The sequence below is a fragment of the Pungitius pungitius genome, chromosome 11 (assembly GCF_949316345.1).
Source record: "Pungitius pungitius chromosome 11, fPunPun2.1, whole genome shotgun sequence".
NCBI classification, from domain to species: domain Eukaryota; kingdom Metazoa; phylum Chordata; class Actinopteri; order Perciformes; family Gasterosteidae; genus Pungitius; species Pungitius pungitius.
Genome location: NC_084910.1, coordinates 19,712,698 through 19,727,789, shown reverse-complemented (window position 1 = coordinate 19,727,789; position 15,092 = coordinate 19,712,698). Strand labels below are relative to the sequence as shown.

Here is a 15,092-nt window from a genome sequence, read left to right as displayed (position 1 = left end):
GCGGTCGTCGCTTAACGGGAGACCGGCACACGGCCAGGTTCGTCACCGGGCTTGTCCTCACCTTCACGTCCCCGGTACCGGTCCTAAAAACCGTTGTTACTGCTCCTTTACACAAACAACTCCATCTCTCGCGCTCGCGCTCGCAGCCACCGTCCTGTTGTCATGGCACTGACGCTGTGAGGAAACGCCGCTTCTGCGCATGAACGGAAGTGGATGGATTGCCGGAAAGTTTACTTTTGGGGGCTTTCTTTTGGTTATGTTCATTACTGACGATCTTACACAAAAGGAAAAAAAAATCCCAAACTATTTTGTAAAAAATTGTCATCGTTGAAAATAAAGGTTAAAAGAGTTTCTTTACATTGAGAATACTGAAAAAAGTGATAAAAAAAAATTGAAAGCCCGGTTGGGATTATTCTGCACGAATTCAGCCAAACATCTTCTCTTGTTCTGGTAGATTTATTTGACAGATCACAGGTCAAGTATCAGCGCTGCGTTTGCAAAGGCAGGAGCAGTTCTGTTGGCCCGCAGGCCGGAAGAACAACTCCCTGACATCAGGAAGAAGGTTACGTTTTGTACTTGTTGTTAGATATGGAAGAAAAGGTTTCTATTGGCCCTAAACTGGCGTCGAGGAAGAGCAGGCCCTCCCTCCGCAACATTAACATTAATGTGACATAAGGAACAAAGCCTGAGTGTTGGATGGTGCTTGGTGTGTCTCTAACTCTCATCCTCATCCGACCTGTGTCTGCCTTGTTGGCACTTTCTGCTTTGCCCTCTGACCTTACTGATGTTACAAACCAATCGCTAAAATTATTTGTGATAATAATGAATGAATAATTAAAGAAGAAAAAAAAGTAGAATATTTTCAGCTTACATATTTTCATTCATTCATTGTTAACAAACTAACGCAAATTATCACCTTGAATTAACAAATAAATATCAGGAAAAAACAAAGGCCGTATTGTATAACCAAATAATATGTTAAATAAAAAATAAAATTCTAACTTAAATCTCTGCTTTGAATAGATTAAGAGAGCTTCACAGGAGCATCCTCCTTGGAAAATGTTCATTGTTTTCTTTTACAGTTGAAGCACTAATAATATACCACAATTTAACAACTTTTATTTCAATAATTGTGTATTAATCAAAACTAGTGAACTTGTCTAATTTGTAGAACAGTAAAAGTCTGTCTGAATCTTTTTTCTGATCCTGCGAAAAAGGGCTTGAGCACCACTAGGGATCCATCTGTGCACGTAGCTGCAACTCACCCCTAACTGAAGACACATGTGACACACACAAAGTACTTCTCAACACACACTCGCTCTATAAAAGTTCATCATGTTAATAATCCGTTAATTTGTTTATTTATCCCAGCATGCACTGCATGAGGGGCTCCCTCAACAGATGGTGACTTCATCAGCCCACTCATGAAACACCACCAACACCATAAAAGAAGTCAAAGAAGTCTTCTGCGTTTTAAGGCCTCGCTGCACCTGAAGGAGGCGACTCTTCCTGACGCCATTGAAGCTTGTTGAAGGATTCAAGGAACAACAACGTGTGGCTGCAGATTTATTCACAAGCAACAACAGACTCAAACATGAGATGAACTGAGACACATCAGCTGTGCAAGTTCAACATGATGATGAGTATTAATGCAAACTGAGCAGCATCCTGCAGAGAAGCAGCGAGGCAGCGCCCCCTGCTGCTCAATGGTAGCAACAACATGAAATCCATCAGGCAGAAGACAGGAAACTGATCATCAATCTGCTGATGTGTGAATCATAAGCGTTTCATCTCTAACACATCACAAGGAAAACACACAGCAACTTATGAATGATCCACAGTTTAGTGGTGATGTCTGTATTCACACTCAGAGGATCTATTCCATCCAATAATACACCTGAAAGGTGAGATTCTGCTTTGAAGAACACTTTAGACAATAAAAGCTATTTTCTGTAGGAATTAAAACCTTGAATGAAATCATAATTGTAAAGTAGAATTCTACATGTTTTATATTGATGAGCCACTTGATGTTACATGTAGGAGCCTCCAGGAACCTTCTGGAGGACGAAATATGACACGTTTAAAGAGACAAAGCTTTCTGTGAGCAGATCCTTGTTCTCTTCTGATCACACCTCACTGATGCCCATGTTCTGTTCATGAGAGAAACGGCACAGTGACCTTCATCAGGAGATCCTATCCAGGAGCTGAAGGAACAACATGATGTTCAGATGAAACAATGAGAGAAGAAATGATTCATGATGTTAAATAATGTGTCTCTTACGTGTCAGTGAGATCAGTTCCATCGATCCACTTCCACTTCCCTCCTTCAACCTTCAGGCCGATCCAGTACCCGTTAGGTACAAGTAATTCAGTGATGTAATCATTGAGATTTTGCTGTGAAAGAGAAGATGTGACAATTAACAACGATAAAACAAACCAAAGTAATGTGTGTGTATTTCTAGAGAAGAGTTGTGTGAGGTTAAGTAATGGTCCCAAGGATGTAAGTGTTTATTTATAGTATTTATATTTATATGTTATTACCCATAAACTAGTCCTACAGACTCAACTACAGAAAACCATTTATATTTAATAATTATATCATAAATGTTCCCTCAGGTCTCTCATCACCTTTTCATCCTCATTATGAACAACAACCAGATCTGCACCTCTTCCTCTGCAGTTCTCTCGAGCTTCTTCCCAGGTTTTAAGATGTGGGGGAGCTTCACTGTTATGAAACACATAGCAGCTCATCTGGTTCTTCTCCCAGCCTGCCTGACAAGGTGAACACCTTCTCCCTGAAAGAACAAAGAAGAACCAACAAACAGCTTCATTGTGATATTGTTGGTTCTTTGTGGACTGATTCATGTAAAGTGATCATACCTTTACTTGGAGCTTGATCTTTGGGGCAGTACGAGTCGATGGCCCACTGAGCTCTGCTGACATTGAACTTCTTCCAGTTGTCCTCCAGGTCTTTGATTTGTTTAGCGAAGTTCTCCATCTGCTGCTGGTTCTCTTTCTTCTGCTCCGTGTTCTTACCTTCTGAGACATCATAGTTTTGCATCATGTTTTCCAGCTGCAGCTTCAGACTCTTTTGTTCCTTTGTCAAGTCGTCCTTCTCTAACTTCAGCTGATCACTGAGTTTTGTCAGGTTTTCAATGGTCGCCAGCAGAGTCGTTTGGTTTTCTTTTAACTGGTTCGTTATTTCAGCATTTATTGTAGCAACTGAAAATGAAAATGTGGACTATTTATTCACGTTAATTATATAACTCACTATTAATACATGTTCCATGTTTACCTTGTTTAGCTATGAAGGACCATGCGACATGAGGCTCATTGATCTCTTTTTAATGGAAATCAATAGCAAAGTGTGAAGGTCTTCATTCATAAGTTTTAATTTGAAATAAAAACCTCCAATTGAAATAAATCTATTCTGCTGCTCTGTGCATCACTTCAGGTTCTCTTTCTTCAGCACAATGTTTTGTTCAAAAAATGTCATCAGAGGGAAGTGTTGGTGTCTTTGTTCCTTTGTTCAGATCATTTAAATAACCCATGTGACACAGAGAGGTGGTTCATGGTCAGAACACATTTCACCCTGTGGGTGGACATGCAGCCGGTCTTTATGTCTGTGGAGTCTCACACATTGAATTCTGATCTCTACAGGCTGAAAGCTCCTCATGATCGATTCGTCTCAAATGAAGCCCATCGATCAGAAGCTCCAGCAGCGAGCAGCTAAGAGGAAGCCGGCGTGGACTCGCTCCACCCAGAAGGTACTCACAGTAGATACGAAGGCCCATGATGAGCAGCAGGATGAGCCAACACACGGCTACCGGGGGCAGAGACGGAGAGGAGAACAGGAGCTTCTGGTCTGACACAAACATCACAACAAGGGTGGAGGTCATGGTGCTGCTTCAGCACTCAAAGGCCTTGCATACATCACAGGTGGAGAAGCAGGTTCACTACTGAACCACCATCATATCAAGTGTGTGGCGTTCAGCATGCACCTGGGGGGGCGTTGTCCTCAGGACGTCCTGCTGCATTCACGTAACCATGGTCCTCAATGACTGCGTCTGAAAGACAACACAACAAAGTGTTCATCACACGACACTAAAGAGGAATTCTGTCATCTACCGTCGTCACATTGTTTGAGGTCACAGCGTCAGAAGCAAACATGCAGCTGCAAATACTTGATCTTTGACCTGAGACCTTTTCCACATGTTCCGCCCGAGCAGCACCGGTTCTGAGTGGATTTTGGTCCAAAGCTGAAGCAGAACCAACCTCCAACAGGAATATCGTTTGCTCCTCACAAACAAGATATTTGGCACCCAGAGGTGCTTATGTACTTTTTTTCTCACAACAAAACGAGGCCCCGAATCACTCGCTCAAACCCCTCTAAGTACGCTGATACCTGCACCATTTGTCCATCATCTCACTAATGTGTAAATATGAAATGTCACCAGCATACGGAAGCATCTCAGTTACAACGGAAGGTGGAAGCAAAGAGGGCAGATTTTACACAGCAATCTTTCGCTTCCGTATAATGCTTTTAAGACCGGACTTCTCCGTCCTTGTGTCAAGTTTATGAATAGGCCTACTATATTTAGGTCACGGAATGTCCTTTTAAAATGTTTTCAGATGAGAACTTATTTGTTTAAGCAGCATTTCTGCGAATTGTCCACATTAAGATTTGGTAACAATGAGCTCCAGGATGTGGGAGATGTGAGGTGTAGTTAACGGACCGTCTGACTCCTCCAGCACCGGGAGGTCAGCTCATCTCACCCCACAGAGAGCAGCCTGTCCTCGGCAAGACTGTGAAATACTCTGCTTCACATAGACATAAAGTTATGAATCTAAACTCTGCCCTCAAAATAAAAGTAACATAACCGGTGAACAAACACCAGTCTGACAACAGATTAAAAGTCATGAACACTCAGCCCAGTTATAGTAGTTATCGATGTATCTCATCTCATGCACCTCTACCAGAGGTGTCAAGTAACGAAGTACAAATACTTCGTTACTGTACTCAGCGCCAGTGCTCTGCCCACGCACATCACGCACTGCGCGTAGGGCACCACTTTCACAACGTAATGAAATGATGAGTTGGAAACGGCTCTTGGTAAGGTTAACTTTGGAAAAACCCTTCGACTGAACGTGATGTGATTAGGGAACGTTTAAGTGGTCTGGCTGTCATCAGCATCAATGGGGACGTGGTTCAGAAACTGTCATATGACCTGAGAGCTGATTTTGCAGCTAGGAAATGCAGGCGTGTGCCTCTGTAGGGCCTTTGACAACTGATGGTAGTGAAAATGTTTGTAATATTGTTCTATCGGATAGCAGAATGGTCTCTTTTATAGAGATGGTAAAGTAAATTCTACTGTGCAGTTTGTACTTATGAATGGTTATTTGCACTTCAATATTATTATTTGTACTTATGTATATTATTTACTGAAGAAATGTGCACATTATTACTTACACGGTTATATACTTGAATACTTTCTGCGTTTACAATGTTCAGTTCCAAATCTGTGTTTTTAGTAATTGTGGTGGTATTTGGTATTTATAATTTTATCTTTTATATAATTTATTTATTTTCATGTTTGTTTATGTAAATTATTTATGTTTAGAAGTTATTTGGGGAATAAAGAGAACCTAAATAAGACATTCTGAATGGTTGTCATTCCTTTGGTGGTGGTTGGTTGGTTAGTTGGTTGGGGGGGGCACCACCAAGCATTTGTGCTTAGGGCACCCAAATGGGTAGCGCCGGCCCTGACTGTGCTTAAGTAGACATTTTGGTTATTAGACATTTGGTTATTTTTGGTTATTTATTTTTCAGACTTCTTTTTACTTTTAGTCCTTACATTTTCGTGCAAATATCTGTACTTTCTACTTCTTACATTTAAAAAAAATTGCCTCGTTACTCCTATTTCATTTCGGAGGGTTTTCCGGCTTGCTGTCGTTCAAAAACACACAAAAAAACTATCGGGATAAATCGCGCCGTCGGGATTGCGTGGATTTCATTGTGGTTGGATGAGAAGTGTAAACATTTACCATCCAGACACCTTATTGGTTTATCACATGACGCAAATCAGAGTGACGCTGGGTGCGTAAAGTGGTGAAGGATCTTTTTCAGGAGGCAGATCGGTGGTCGCGGTACAAGTTGACCTGTATTTAGCGACATGAACCCGCCTCCGATAACCGACCGCTCCCCATCATTATAAAAGCGATCGTGTTGTGACGGACTGACGGACTGTTTGTTCTTAATGCATATTTTTTTTCCTTTCAATACTTTTACTTTTTTACTTTAAGTCGTTTTAAAACCAGTACTTTTATACTTTTACTTAAGTAAAAAGCTTGAGCTGATACTTCCACTTCTACTAAAGTATTTTCAAAACCTAGTATCTATACTTCTACTTGAGTAATGAATGTGAATACTTTTGACACCCCTGACTGCTACAGATGACATCCTGATAATCCAACGTACCTGCTTCATCCGCTGGCTTTCTGCTCATCGTGAACAGATGTTCAGAGTCCTGATGCAGATGTGGATGAGTGCTGCTCCGCTCTGAGGCTCCTCAGTGCACTTCTGCTCTGAGCTGGTGATGTGTTGGTATTTCAATCACTTCGACCCCCCCTGGGTGCTGCTGATAAGAACTAAAAAGTATATGAAGTAACATTTGAGTATTTACGGGAATGTAGAAGTCAAAGTGTACGTTCACACTGTGATTTTTACTTCTGCTTTGAAGACATTCATGAAGCGTTCTTCCCTTTTTATGGTTTTGACCCAAACTTTTTTTTTACCTGTTGTGCGTCATTTACCCTTTAATAGACAGCAGGATGTCACACACAGGTCATCAGTCGGGGCGGGAAAACAAGCTAACGGTAAACAGCTAATCAGAGCTATCTAAGGTTAGCTAACGTAACGGGCTCCTGACCCAGACAGTTTAATCTTAATTAACGCTTAGTCATATCTCACCGTAAATATGTTACGTAATATACGTTGGCAGTTTGTTGTCGGCAAATTTGAGTTCCTCGAGTGACCTGCTAAACCTGCAGTGGTTCTCTTGTGTTCTTCCTCCACCCAAAGCCTGTTTCCTCCTTTTTTCAATGGTCGATGGGTGCGTTTTTTCCCTTGAACCACAGACGGAGGCTGGATTTTTGCTCTCCGTCACCCACAGGTCTGATTAAGAAGAACTTTTTTCTTTTTAAAGAACGTTTGATTCTTCCCATTTTCTGCCCCTCTCCTTGTGATATCGGGGGCAAAATGATATTTTGGGGGGGGGGCATTTGGCCCTTTGCCCTCGTGTATCTGACGCTGCGCTCCATTCTGTTTCTGATTCTGTTTCTGCTTATTAATTATCTCCGTCCTCCACAGAGTTGAGCAGACTGTGAAGATGATGATGCAGCAGATGAAGAATGTCAGCATTTAACACAACACAACATACACTTTGACGAAGATGAGATGTAACGTTTAACGAATGGTAGAATTAAAAAGTACATTTGAGTCTTTAAGGGATCGTAGAAGTCATTGTGTACGTTCACAGTGTGGTTTTTACTTCTGCTTTGAAGTTGAGACATTCATGAAGCGTTCTTCCCTTTTTATGGTTTTGACCCAATTTTTGAGGCACATTCTCACGCCACTGCAGTCAACTCTATTATTTGGTAGGAAAAGTGCACATTAAAAGATTCCTATAAATGTGTCAGAGTTATTCTTCATCTGTAGTCTCTGATCTGATGTTATAAACTAAAGGTTTTGCACTTTTGAGCCTTTACAAAACAGGCAGAGAAAAAGAAGAGATTAAAATAAGTCGACACGTGACTCAGGAAGCTCTCGTACTGCTTCATCGACACGGTGAAGACAGACAATAAATGAGGATTCTGACAGAAACATGCAGAGCTGCATCGGTCCACGCTAAAAACATGCATGAAAGCATGATGAGTGAGTAAAATACATAAAGAGCAGAAGAAGAGTCCTGGGTGGGCTCTCAGTGTGAGACGGACTGACGAGGGGGGGGGGGGGGGGATATAACAAGCAGCTTACAGTATTTTCTTCAGGAAAATTGTGTGTAGTGTTTTGAAAAAAAGCGTGTTTTAGAACAGCAATTTGAGTGTAAAGCAAGAATTGTGCTTGTAGTTTAGCAGAATTGGTTCAGGGGGTTGGTGCATGAGTTACATGTTGTGGTCATTGTGCGTCAAGTATTTGTGTGTAAACAATCGAGGAAAACTGTAAGTGAGGTCAGTGAGGGGTTTCAGATTCGGCCATCAGATGGAGCCAGGAGGGAGTCATGTGATGCCTTGGAGCAGAAAGGACTTCATGAGGGAGGAGCTGGGCTCTTGATGTGGCCAGAGGAGATGGGGAGGGGGCTGCCAGGCCGTGGTGGTGAGGGTGGCTGGGAGAGAAGGACATAGTGATAGCATGGAGCTAAGTGAGGAAGAGACAGATTTGATGTGAAAGACAATCCCAAAGGAACTGTATTTTGGATTTGTGGTATACAAAGTAAGGGAGTTTACGCTAAAACCAATGAGGTGTTTCAAGTGTCAAAAATTGTGGGCATGTGGCAAAAGAACAACAGTTTAGGAGCCGTGACCACAAAGGCCTGATGACCTTTAGTGACCAATCGAGAGCTCGGGTCAGATAATAAGCCTGAAGATCTCAGGCTGCACTCAGGAGCTCACTGATGAAGGCAGGAGCGAGATCGCTCAGAGCCTTAAAAACAAACAACTCAATTCTAAAGCTCACAGGTGGCCGGTGGAGAAGGACAGGTGTGATGTGGTCACTTCTCTAAAGAAAGAGGAACAACAACGTGTGGCTGCAGATTTATTCACAAGCAACAACAGACTCAAACATGAGATGAACTGAGACACATCAGCTGTGCAAGTTCAACATGATGATGAGTATTAATGCAAACTGAGCAGCATCCTGCAGAGAAGCAGCGAGGCAGCGCCCCCTGCTGCTCAATGGTAGCAACAACATGAAATCCATCAGGCAGAAGACAGGAAACTGATCATCAATCTGCTGATGTGTGAATCATAAGCTTTTCATCTCTAACACATCACAAGGAAAACACACAGCAACTTATGAATAATCCACAGTTTAGTGGTGATGTCTGTATTCACACTCAGAGGATCTATTCCATCCAATAATACACCTGAAAGGTGAGATTCTGCTTTGAAGAACACTTTAGACAATAAAAGCTATTTTCTGTAGGAATTAAAACCTTGAATGAAATCATAATTGTAAAGTAGAATCCTACATGTTTTATATTGATGAGCCACTTGATGTTACATGTAGGAGCCTCCAGGAACCTTCTGAAGGACGAAATATGACACGTTTAAAGAGACAAAGCTTTATGTGTGCAGACCCTTGTTCTCTTCTCATCACACCTTACTGATGCCCATCTTCTGTTCATGAGAGAAACGGCACAGTGACCTTCAGTAGGAGGTTCTATCCAGGAGCTGAAGGAACAACATGATGTTCAGATGAAACAATGAGAGAAGAACGATTCATGATGTTAAATAATGTGTCTCTTACGTGTCAGTGAGATCAGTTCCATTGATCCACTTCCACGTCCCTCCTTCAACCTTCAGGCCGATCCAGTACCCGTTAGGTACAGGGTATCTAGCGCTGTAATCATTGAGTATTTTCTATGAAAGAGAAGATGTGACAATTAACAAAGATAAAACAAACCAAAGTAATGTGTGTGTATTTCTAGAGAAGAGTTGTGTGAGGTTAAGTAATGGTCCCAAGGATGTAAGTGTTTATTTATAGTATTTATATTTATATGTTATTACCCATAAACTAGTCCTACAGACTCAACTACAGAAAACCATTTATATTTAATAATTATATCATAAATGTTCCCTCAGGTCTCTCATCACCTTTTCATCCTCATTATGAACAACAACCAGATCTGCACCTCTTCCTCTGCAGTTCTCTCGAGCTTCTTCCCAGGTTTTAGGTTCAGGAGGATCTTCACTGTTAATAAACACATAGCAGCTCATCTGGTTCTTCTCCCAGCCTGCCTGACAATCTGAACACGTTCTCCCTGAAAGAACAAAGAAGAACCAACAAACAGCTTCATTGTGATGTTGTTGGTTCTTTGAGGACTGATTCATGTAAAGTGATCATACCTTTACTTGGAGCTTGATCTTTGGGGCAGTACGTGTCGATGGTCCACTGAGCTCTGCTGACATTGAACTCATTCCAGTTGTCCTCCAGGTCTTTGATTTGATTAGTGAAGTTCTCCTTCTGCTCCTGGATCTCTTTCATCTGCTTCTGGTTCTCTTCAGTCAGCTGCTCGATCTGTGTCTTCAGCTCCGTGTTCTTACCTTCTGAGACATTATAGTTTTGCGTCATGTTTTCCAGCTGCAGCTTCAGACTCTTTTGTTCCTTTGTCAAGACGTCCTTCTCTAACTTCAGCTGCTCACTGAGTTCTGTCAGGTTTTTATTGGTCGCCAGCAGAGTCGTTTGGTTTTCTTTTAACTGGTTCGTCTCCGTTTTGTCATCATTTATTGTAGCAACTGAAAATGACATTTGGACTATTTATTCATATTAATAATATAACTTAGTTTTGGTCAATTTGTCTTTGTTGACTGTCTTTCAAGGTGTTCTTTTGGTTTTTAAATCATCAAATGGAGACTGGAAATCAAGCTCTGACACACATTTCATTTTTATTATATAAAGTCTCCAATAAATAAACCTTTTCTTTCATCTGAAGCAGAAGAAGTTCTTTATTCTAAGATTTAATTTGAACTGTGGGAATATAAACGTCCTGTTTTCTACATTTCTACACTGGTTGGAAGCCTCTGAGTGAGAAGACGGGGGCAGACATTAGTGACCAGGGGTCAATGAGGGGGCGGAGACTTACTGTAGATGGCCACGCCCACGAGGCCCGACAGCAGGACGACGCAGACGATCGCCAAGCAGCCGGCGAGCCACACACAGCGCCTCGGGCTGCTCTGTGCTCGGCCTGCCAGAGAGACGGGAGGATCAGAACAAGGCCCAGAACCCCCCCAAGTCCTGCCCCCAAGCCCCGCCCTAAACCCCGCCCCCAAGCCCTGTCACCTCCCCCACAGAGCCCTCCAACACATTTTAACTGCAGATGTTCATCACGTGACACGAAGCTCACCAGGTGAGTCAGCAGGTTGTTGGTTCGCTTCGGCCTTCACCTTCACCTCGTCGTACACGATGTCCTCCTCCTTGGCTGAAAGGTCAAAGGTCACAAGGTCATTGATGAATGCAACGCTGTTGCTGACATTAGTTCATTTCCTCCATGTTATCATTAATAACTGTGTAAATGGTTCTATGTGAACAACCCCCCCCCTCTCTTCCCTCCCCCATAGGTCTCTGTGATGATTGACAGGTTGGATGAGTCTTGTGTTGTTATTTCTATTCACTCTTAGAAGTGGATCGAGTTCCTCATCAGGCTGCTGCCGCTAAATAGAAGAACATCAAATAGCATTTAAATATCTTCCTCTTTCATGACTGTTTACTGAAATACTAACCGGCCCGATATAAGATATCTGACTGCAGCTTTATGTTCATTCATATTCTTTCATAGTTCTGATTAATGAGCCTCGATGCAGGCTGACACAAAATGTTCTTTTCTCCTCCCCATAAGAGTTTCATATTGTAATAACACCAAAAATAGCAAATTAAATGTCAATATTTGTGTTTCTTCTCGTTCTATACTTTCATAAATACAACACACTCTAGTTTGTATATAATATAACTATAAATGAAGGTATGGAAGCTGTGATGTGACACTTGGGTGGTAAATAGGGATGAAATAAGAGTTTCACTGTTCAATCTGCCCCAAAATGCTTATTTCATCATTTCAAATCAACCAAAGAAACCTTCAACACGGTGATGTGTTTGTGCCATAATAATAATAATAATAATAATAACACATTCTATTTATAACGCACTCTTCATCATCAGATCTCAGAGCCTCTAAAACATAACTTCTATTAACGAGGCCTCGTCAGCGTTGTGCAGGAGATGAACGTGAACATATGGAGACGTCTGAGAGCTGATCACAGATCAGATGGAGACTGCATTAAAAAACCTCTTCAGTGGGCAGGTGATCATCATCCACATTCGGAATATCAAGAACCATCACAGCATAGAGGGGTGTTAGCTCGTCATCTGATCGACCCTGACCCCTGACCTCTAACACGACCCCCCCCCCCCCCCCCCCCCCACAGGGCCCCCTTTAGACCTGGTTTCTGTTCCAATGCCGAGCGATGAGTCGTTTTTTCTGATGAGCGCATTTAACTGAGAGCATCGGACAGTCAGAATAAAAAGGAACCAGCAGGGACCGGCGGGGCGGGGGCCCGGGGGCCCGGGAACACGGGGGCACCCTGCAGACCCTGACCCACCTGCATGGTTCTGTGGACTCACCTGCGTTTGCTGGGTTGCGCTGTTTGTCGGACTTGAAGACCACCGAGGCGTAGTTGACCTCGTTCTCCGCCATGTGTGCTGCCCCCCTCCCTGCAGCTGCAGCTCGGACCGACGGAGAAGGAGAGGCGCTCACAGCGTACCGCGCAGCATCCTAAAAGGAGAAGAGGAAGCTTCCCCTCTGCAGCTCAGTCCATCAGCCCAACCTCCGAGGAACTTCTGCTTTGTGGTGTGGATCATTTGCATGTGACTGTGTGGAGCAGAATACAGCCTCTTATGGAAATACAGAGGCAACATGGGGGGGGGGGGGGGGGGGAGGTTATTGAGCAACGCCTCAGTTGGGCAACCCGGGCCTGCATCTCAGTCACGGTGTCACACTACATGATACCAATGAGGCTGCATGAGTCCACAATAAAAACAACCTGTTTATGGGGAATAATGTGTGAACATGCAAAACGATGCTTGAGCTGCTTCAAAGCTCCACAATCATGAATCTACGGCTCCATTAAAAGGCTTCATGACTCTTCATGACTGTTCAAACACATAGAACTGAGTCGAACCAAGCGCACACTCACAGATCTAAAGAGACTTCAACAGGAAGCTTCATCACTTCATCACTTCATCACTTCTTCACTACTTCACTACTTCAAGAGGAGCATTCATTGAATTAAAGAGCAGATATCAACATGAAACCTCACCATGTTTACCTCTACACAAACACGTGTTTACCTGGACATCACATCACATCACATCACATGTCATTTAGCTGACAATGACCTTTAATGACCTCATTTCAACCATAGAGATACAAACACATGTTTACTTGTACACACACACGTGTTTACTTGTACACACACACAGGTGCTGATGTCACGGTGTGTGGGTTAGCTTCCTGTTTTATTTTGTAGTTTCCTGCCTCTTTGTACCTGGGTCACGTCTCACTTCATGAATGGTCCTCACAAGTGAAGAGGAAACAGAGGATGGAAATGTCTACAGTTCCTGTTTCTACTTGAGGAAGCTTTTACATTTTATAATATTAGGCTTTATTTAGAGAGCAGGGCCCGGTTCCTCGTACGTGGTTATCTCACTTATGACGTAGATCAAGATGTTCAGTTCCCCAAAGCAGGTTTGTCTAAATCACCATGGCAACACACCGAACAACTTGAGCCTGCTCCAGTGAAGGAAATAGTTCAACACTCGGCTCTCTTCCTCATTGATGAAGGAGCGATTTCAGTTAGATGAACGTTTTATAGGAGACGGTTCTATGACATCACAAAGACCTGCTGTGACATCACTTCCTGTACGAGCGCCATCGATGCTGAAGACAGGAAGCATTTATTTACAAGAAGATTTTTCCCGTTTCGTGAAGAAGACAACACGCTGCAGCCGAGTGTCCACTGTCCCCCACACTGTCTCACACACTGTCCCCCACACTGTCTCACACACTGTCCCCCACACTGTCACACACACTGTCTCACACACTGTCCCCCACACTGTCTCACACACTGTCTCACACACTGTCCCTCACACTGTCCCCCACACTGTCTCACACACTGTCTCACACACTGTCTCACACACTGTCCCCCACACTGTCTCACACACTGTCTCACACACTGTCCCCCACACTGTCTCACACACTGTCTCACACACTGTCCCTCACACTGTCCCCCACACTGTCTCACACACTGTCTCACACACTGTCCCCCACACTGTCTCACACACTGTCCCCCACACTGTCTCACACACTGTCTCACACACTGTCCCCCACACTGTCTCACACACTGTCTCACACACTGTCTCACACACTGTCCCCCACACTGTCTCACACACTGTCCCCCACACTGTCTCACACACTGTCCCACACACTGTCTCACACACTGCCCCTCACACTGTCCCCCACACTGTCTCACACACTGTCCCCCACACTGTCTCACACACTGTCCCTCACACTGTCCCTCACACTGTCTCACACACTGTCCCACACACTGTCTCACACACTGTCCCTCACACTGTCCCTCACACTGTCTCACACACTGTCTCAGTCACTGTCTCACACACTGTCCCCCACACTGTCCCACACACTGTCCCCCACACTGTCCCTCACACTGTCCCCCACACTGTCCCTCACACTGTCCCACACACTGTCCCCCACACTGTCCCACACACTGTCCCTCACACTGTCTCACACACTGTCTCAGTCACTGTCTCACACACTGTCCCCCACACTGTCCCACACACTGTCCCTCACACTGTCTCACACACTGTCTCAGTCACTGTCTCACACACTGTCCCCCACACTGTCTCACACACTGTCTCACACACTGTCTCAGTCACTGTCTCACACACTGTCCCACACACTGTCTCACACACTGTCTCACATACTGTCCCACATACTGTCCCTCACACTGTCTCAGTCACTGTCTCACACACTGTCTCACATACTGTCCCACATACTGTCTCACACACTGTCCCTCACACTGTCTCACACACTGTCTCACATACTGTCGCACATACTGTCCCTTACACACTGTCCCTCACACACTGTCTCATACACTGTCCCCCACACTGTCCCTCACACTGTCTCACACACTGTCTCAGTCACTGTCTCACACACTGTCCCACACACTGTCTCACACACTGTCCCTCACACTGTCTCACACTCTGTCTCACATACTGTCCCACACACTGTCCCTCACAC

The 15,092-nt window shown here is 43.8% G+C and overlaps 3 protein-coding genes across 8 annotated transcripts in view; all 3 read right to left on the bottom strand.

Moving 5' to 3' along the window:
- The window catches only part of LOC119197587 (BMP-binding endothelial regulator protein-like), an 81,965-nt gene extending 81,761 nt beyond the window's left edge, over nucleotides 1-204 (bottom strand). For 2 of the 3 annotated variants that reach the window (XM_037454037.2, XM_037454038.2), the window contains exon 1: nucleotides 62-204. The gene's annotated coding sequence lies outside the window, so the exon portion shown is untranslated. The remainder of the gene's footprint in view (nucleotides 1-61) is intronic. The other variant, XM_037454039.2, reaches the window with a different exon arrangement.
- Nucleotides 205-1,531: 1,327 nt separating this feature from the next.
- LOC134132896 (C-type lectin domain family 10 member A-like) lies at nucleotides 1,532-6,611 on the bottom strand. The gene is made up of 7 exons (XM_062565753.1): nucleotides 6,479-6,611; nucleotides 4,002-4,067; nucleotides 3,776-3,865; nucleotides 2,881-3,222; nucleotides 2,629-2,795; nucleotides 2,282-2,394; nucleotides 1,532-2,204 (listed from the first exon to the last, which is right to left on the bottom strand). Exons 1-7 carry the CDS (start codon nucleotides 6,504-6,506, stop codon nucleotides 2,081-2,083), a joined length of 930 nt encoding a protein of 309 aa, XP_062421737.1. The 5' UTR covers nucleotides 6,507-6,611; the 3' UTR covers nucleotides 1,532-2,080.
- Nucleotides 6,612-8,804: 2,193 nt separating this feature from the next.
- On the bottom strand, nucleotides 8,805-12,630 carry LOC119197617 (asialoglycoprotein receptor 1-like). Of its 4 annotated transcripts, none has more exons than XM_037454085.2 (7): nucleotides 12,398-12,630; nucleotides 11,124-11,198; nucleotides 10,863-10,964; nucleotides 10,126-10,515; nucleotides 9,874-10,040; nucleotides 9,527-9,639; nucleotides 8,805-9,450 (listed from the first exon to the last, which is right to left on the bottom strand). In XM_037454085.2, the coding sequence occupies exons 1-7, from the start codon at nucleotides 12,468-12,470 to the stop codon at nucleotides 9,327-9,329; spliced, it is 1,044 nt and encodes a 347-aa protein (XP_037309982.2). In that variant the 5' UTR covers nucleotides 12,471-12,630; the 3' UTR covers nucleotides 8,805-9,326. The 4 variants fall into 4 exon arrangements, with proteins under 4 accessions (XP_037309982.2, XP_062421736.1, XP_037309983.2 ...); XM_062565752.1 differs by having other exon boundaries at nucleotides 10,132-10,515; XM_037454086.2 differs by having other exon boundaries at nucleotides 10,126-10,326.
- Nucleotides 12,631-15,092: the final 2,462 nt, after the last annotated feature.

What these genes read in the sequence shown, in the direction of transcription:
- LOC119197617 (XM_037454085.2), bottom strand. Translation starts at nt 12,470, where the DNA reads ATGGCGGAGAACGAGGTCAACTACGCCTCGGTGGTCTTCAAGTCCGAC. An exon ending in ACAACCTGCTGACTCACCTG is followed by an intron (nt 10,965 to 11,123) that starts GTGAGCTTCGTG and finishes TCTCTCTGGCAG; the next exon opens with GCCGAGCACAGAGCAGCCCG. An exon ending in CGTGGGCGTGGCCATCTACA is followed by an intron (nt 10,516 to 10,862) that starts GTAAGTCTCCGC and finishes TGTCATTTTCAG; the next exon opens with TTGCTACAATAAATGATGAC.
- LOC134132896 (XM_062565753.1), bottom strand. Translation starts at nt 6,506, where the DNA reads ATGAGCAGAAAGCCAGCGGATGAAGCAG. An exon ending in TGAGGACAACGCCCCCCCAG is followed by an intron (nt 3,866 to 4,001) that starts GTGCATGCTGAA and finishes TGTTTGTGTCAG; the next exon opens with ACCAGAAGCTCCTGTTCTCC. An exon ending in AGATCAAGCTCCAAGTAAAG is followed by an intron (nt 2,796 to 2,880) that starts GTATGATCACTT and finishes TTGTTCTTTCAG; the next exon opens with GGAGAAGGTGTTCACCTTGT.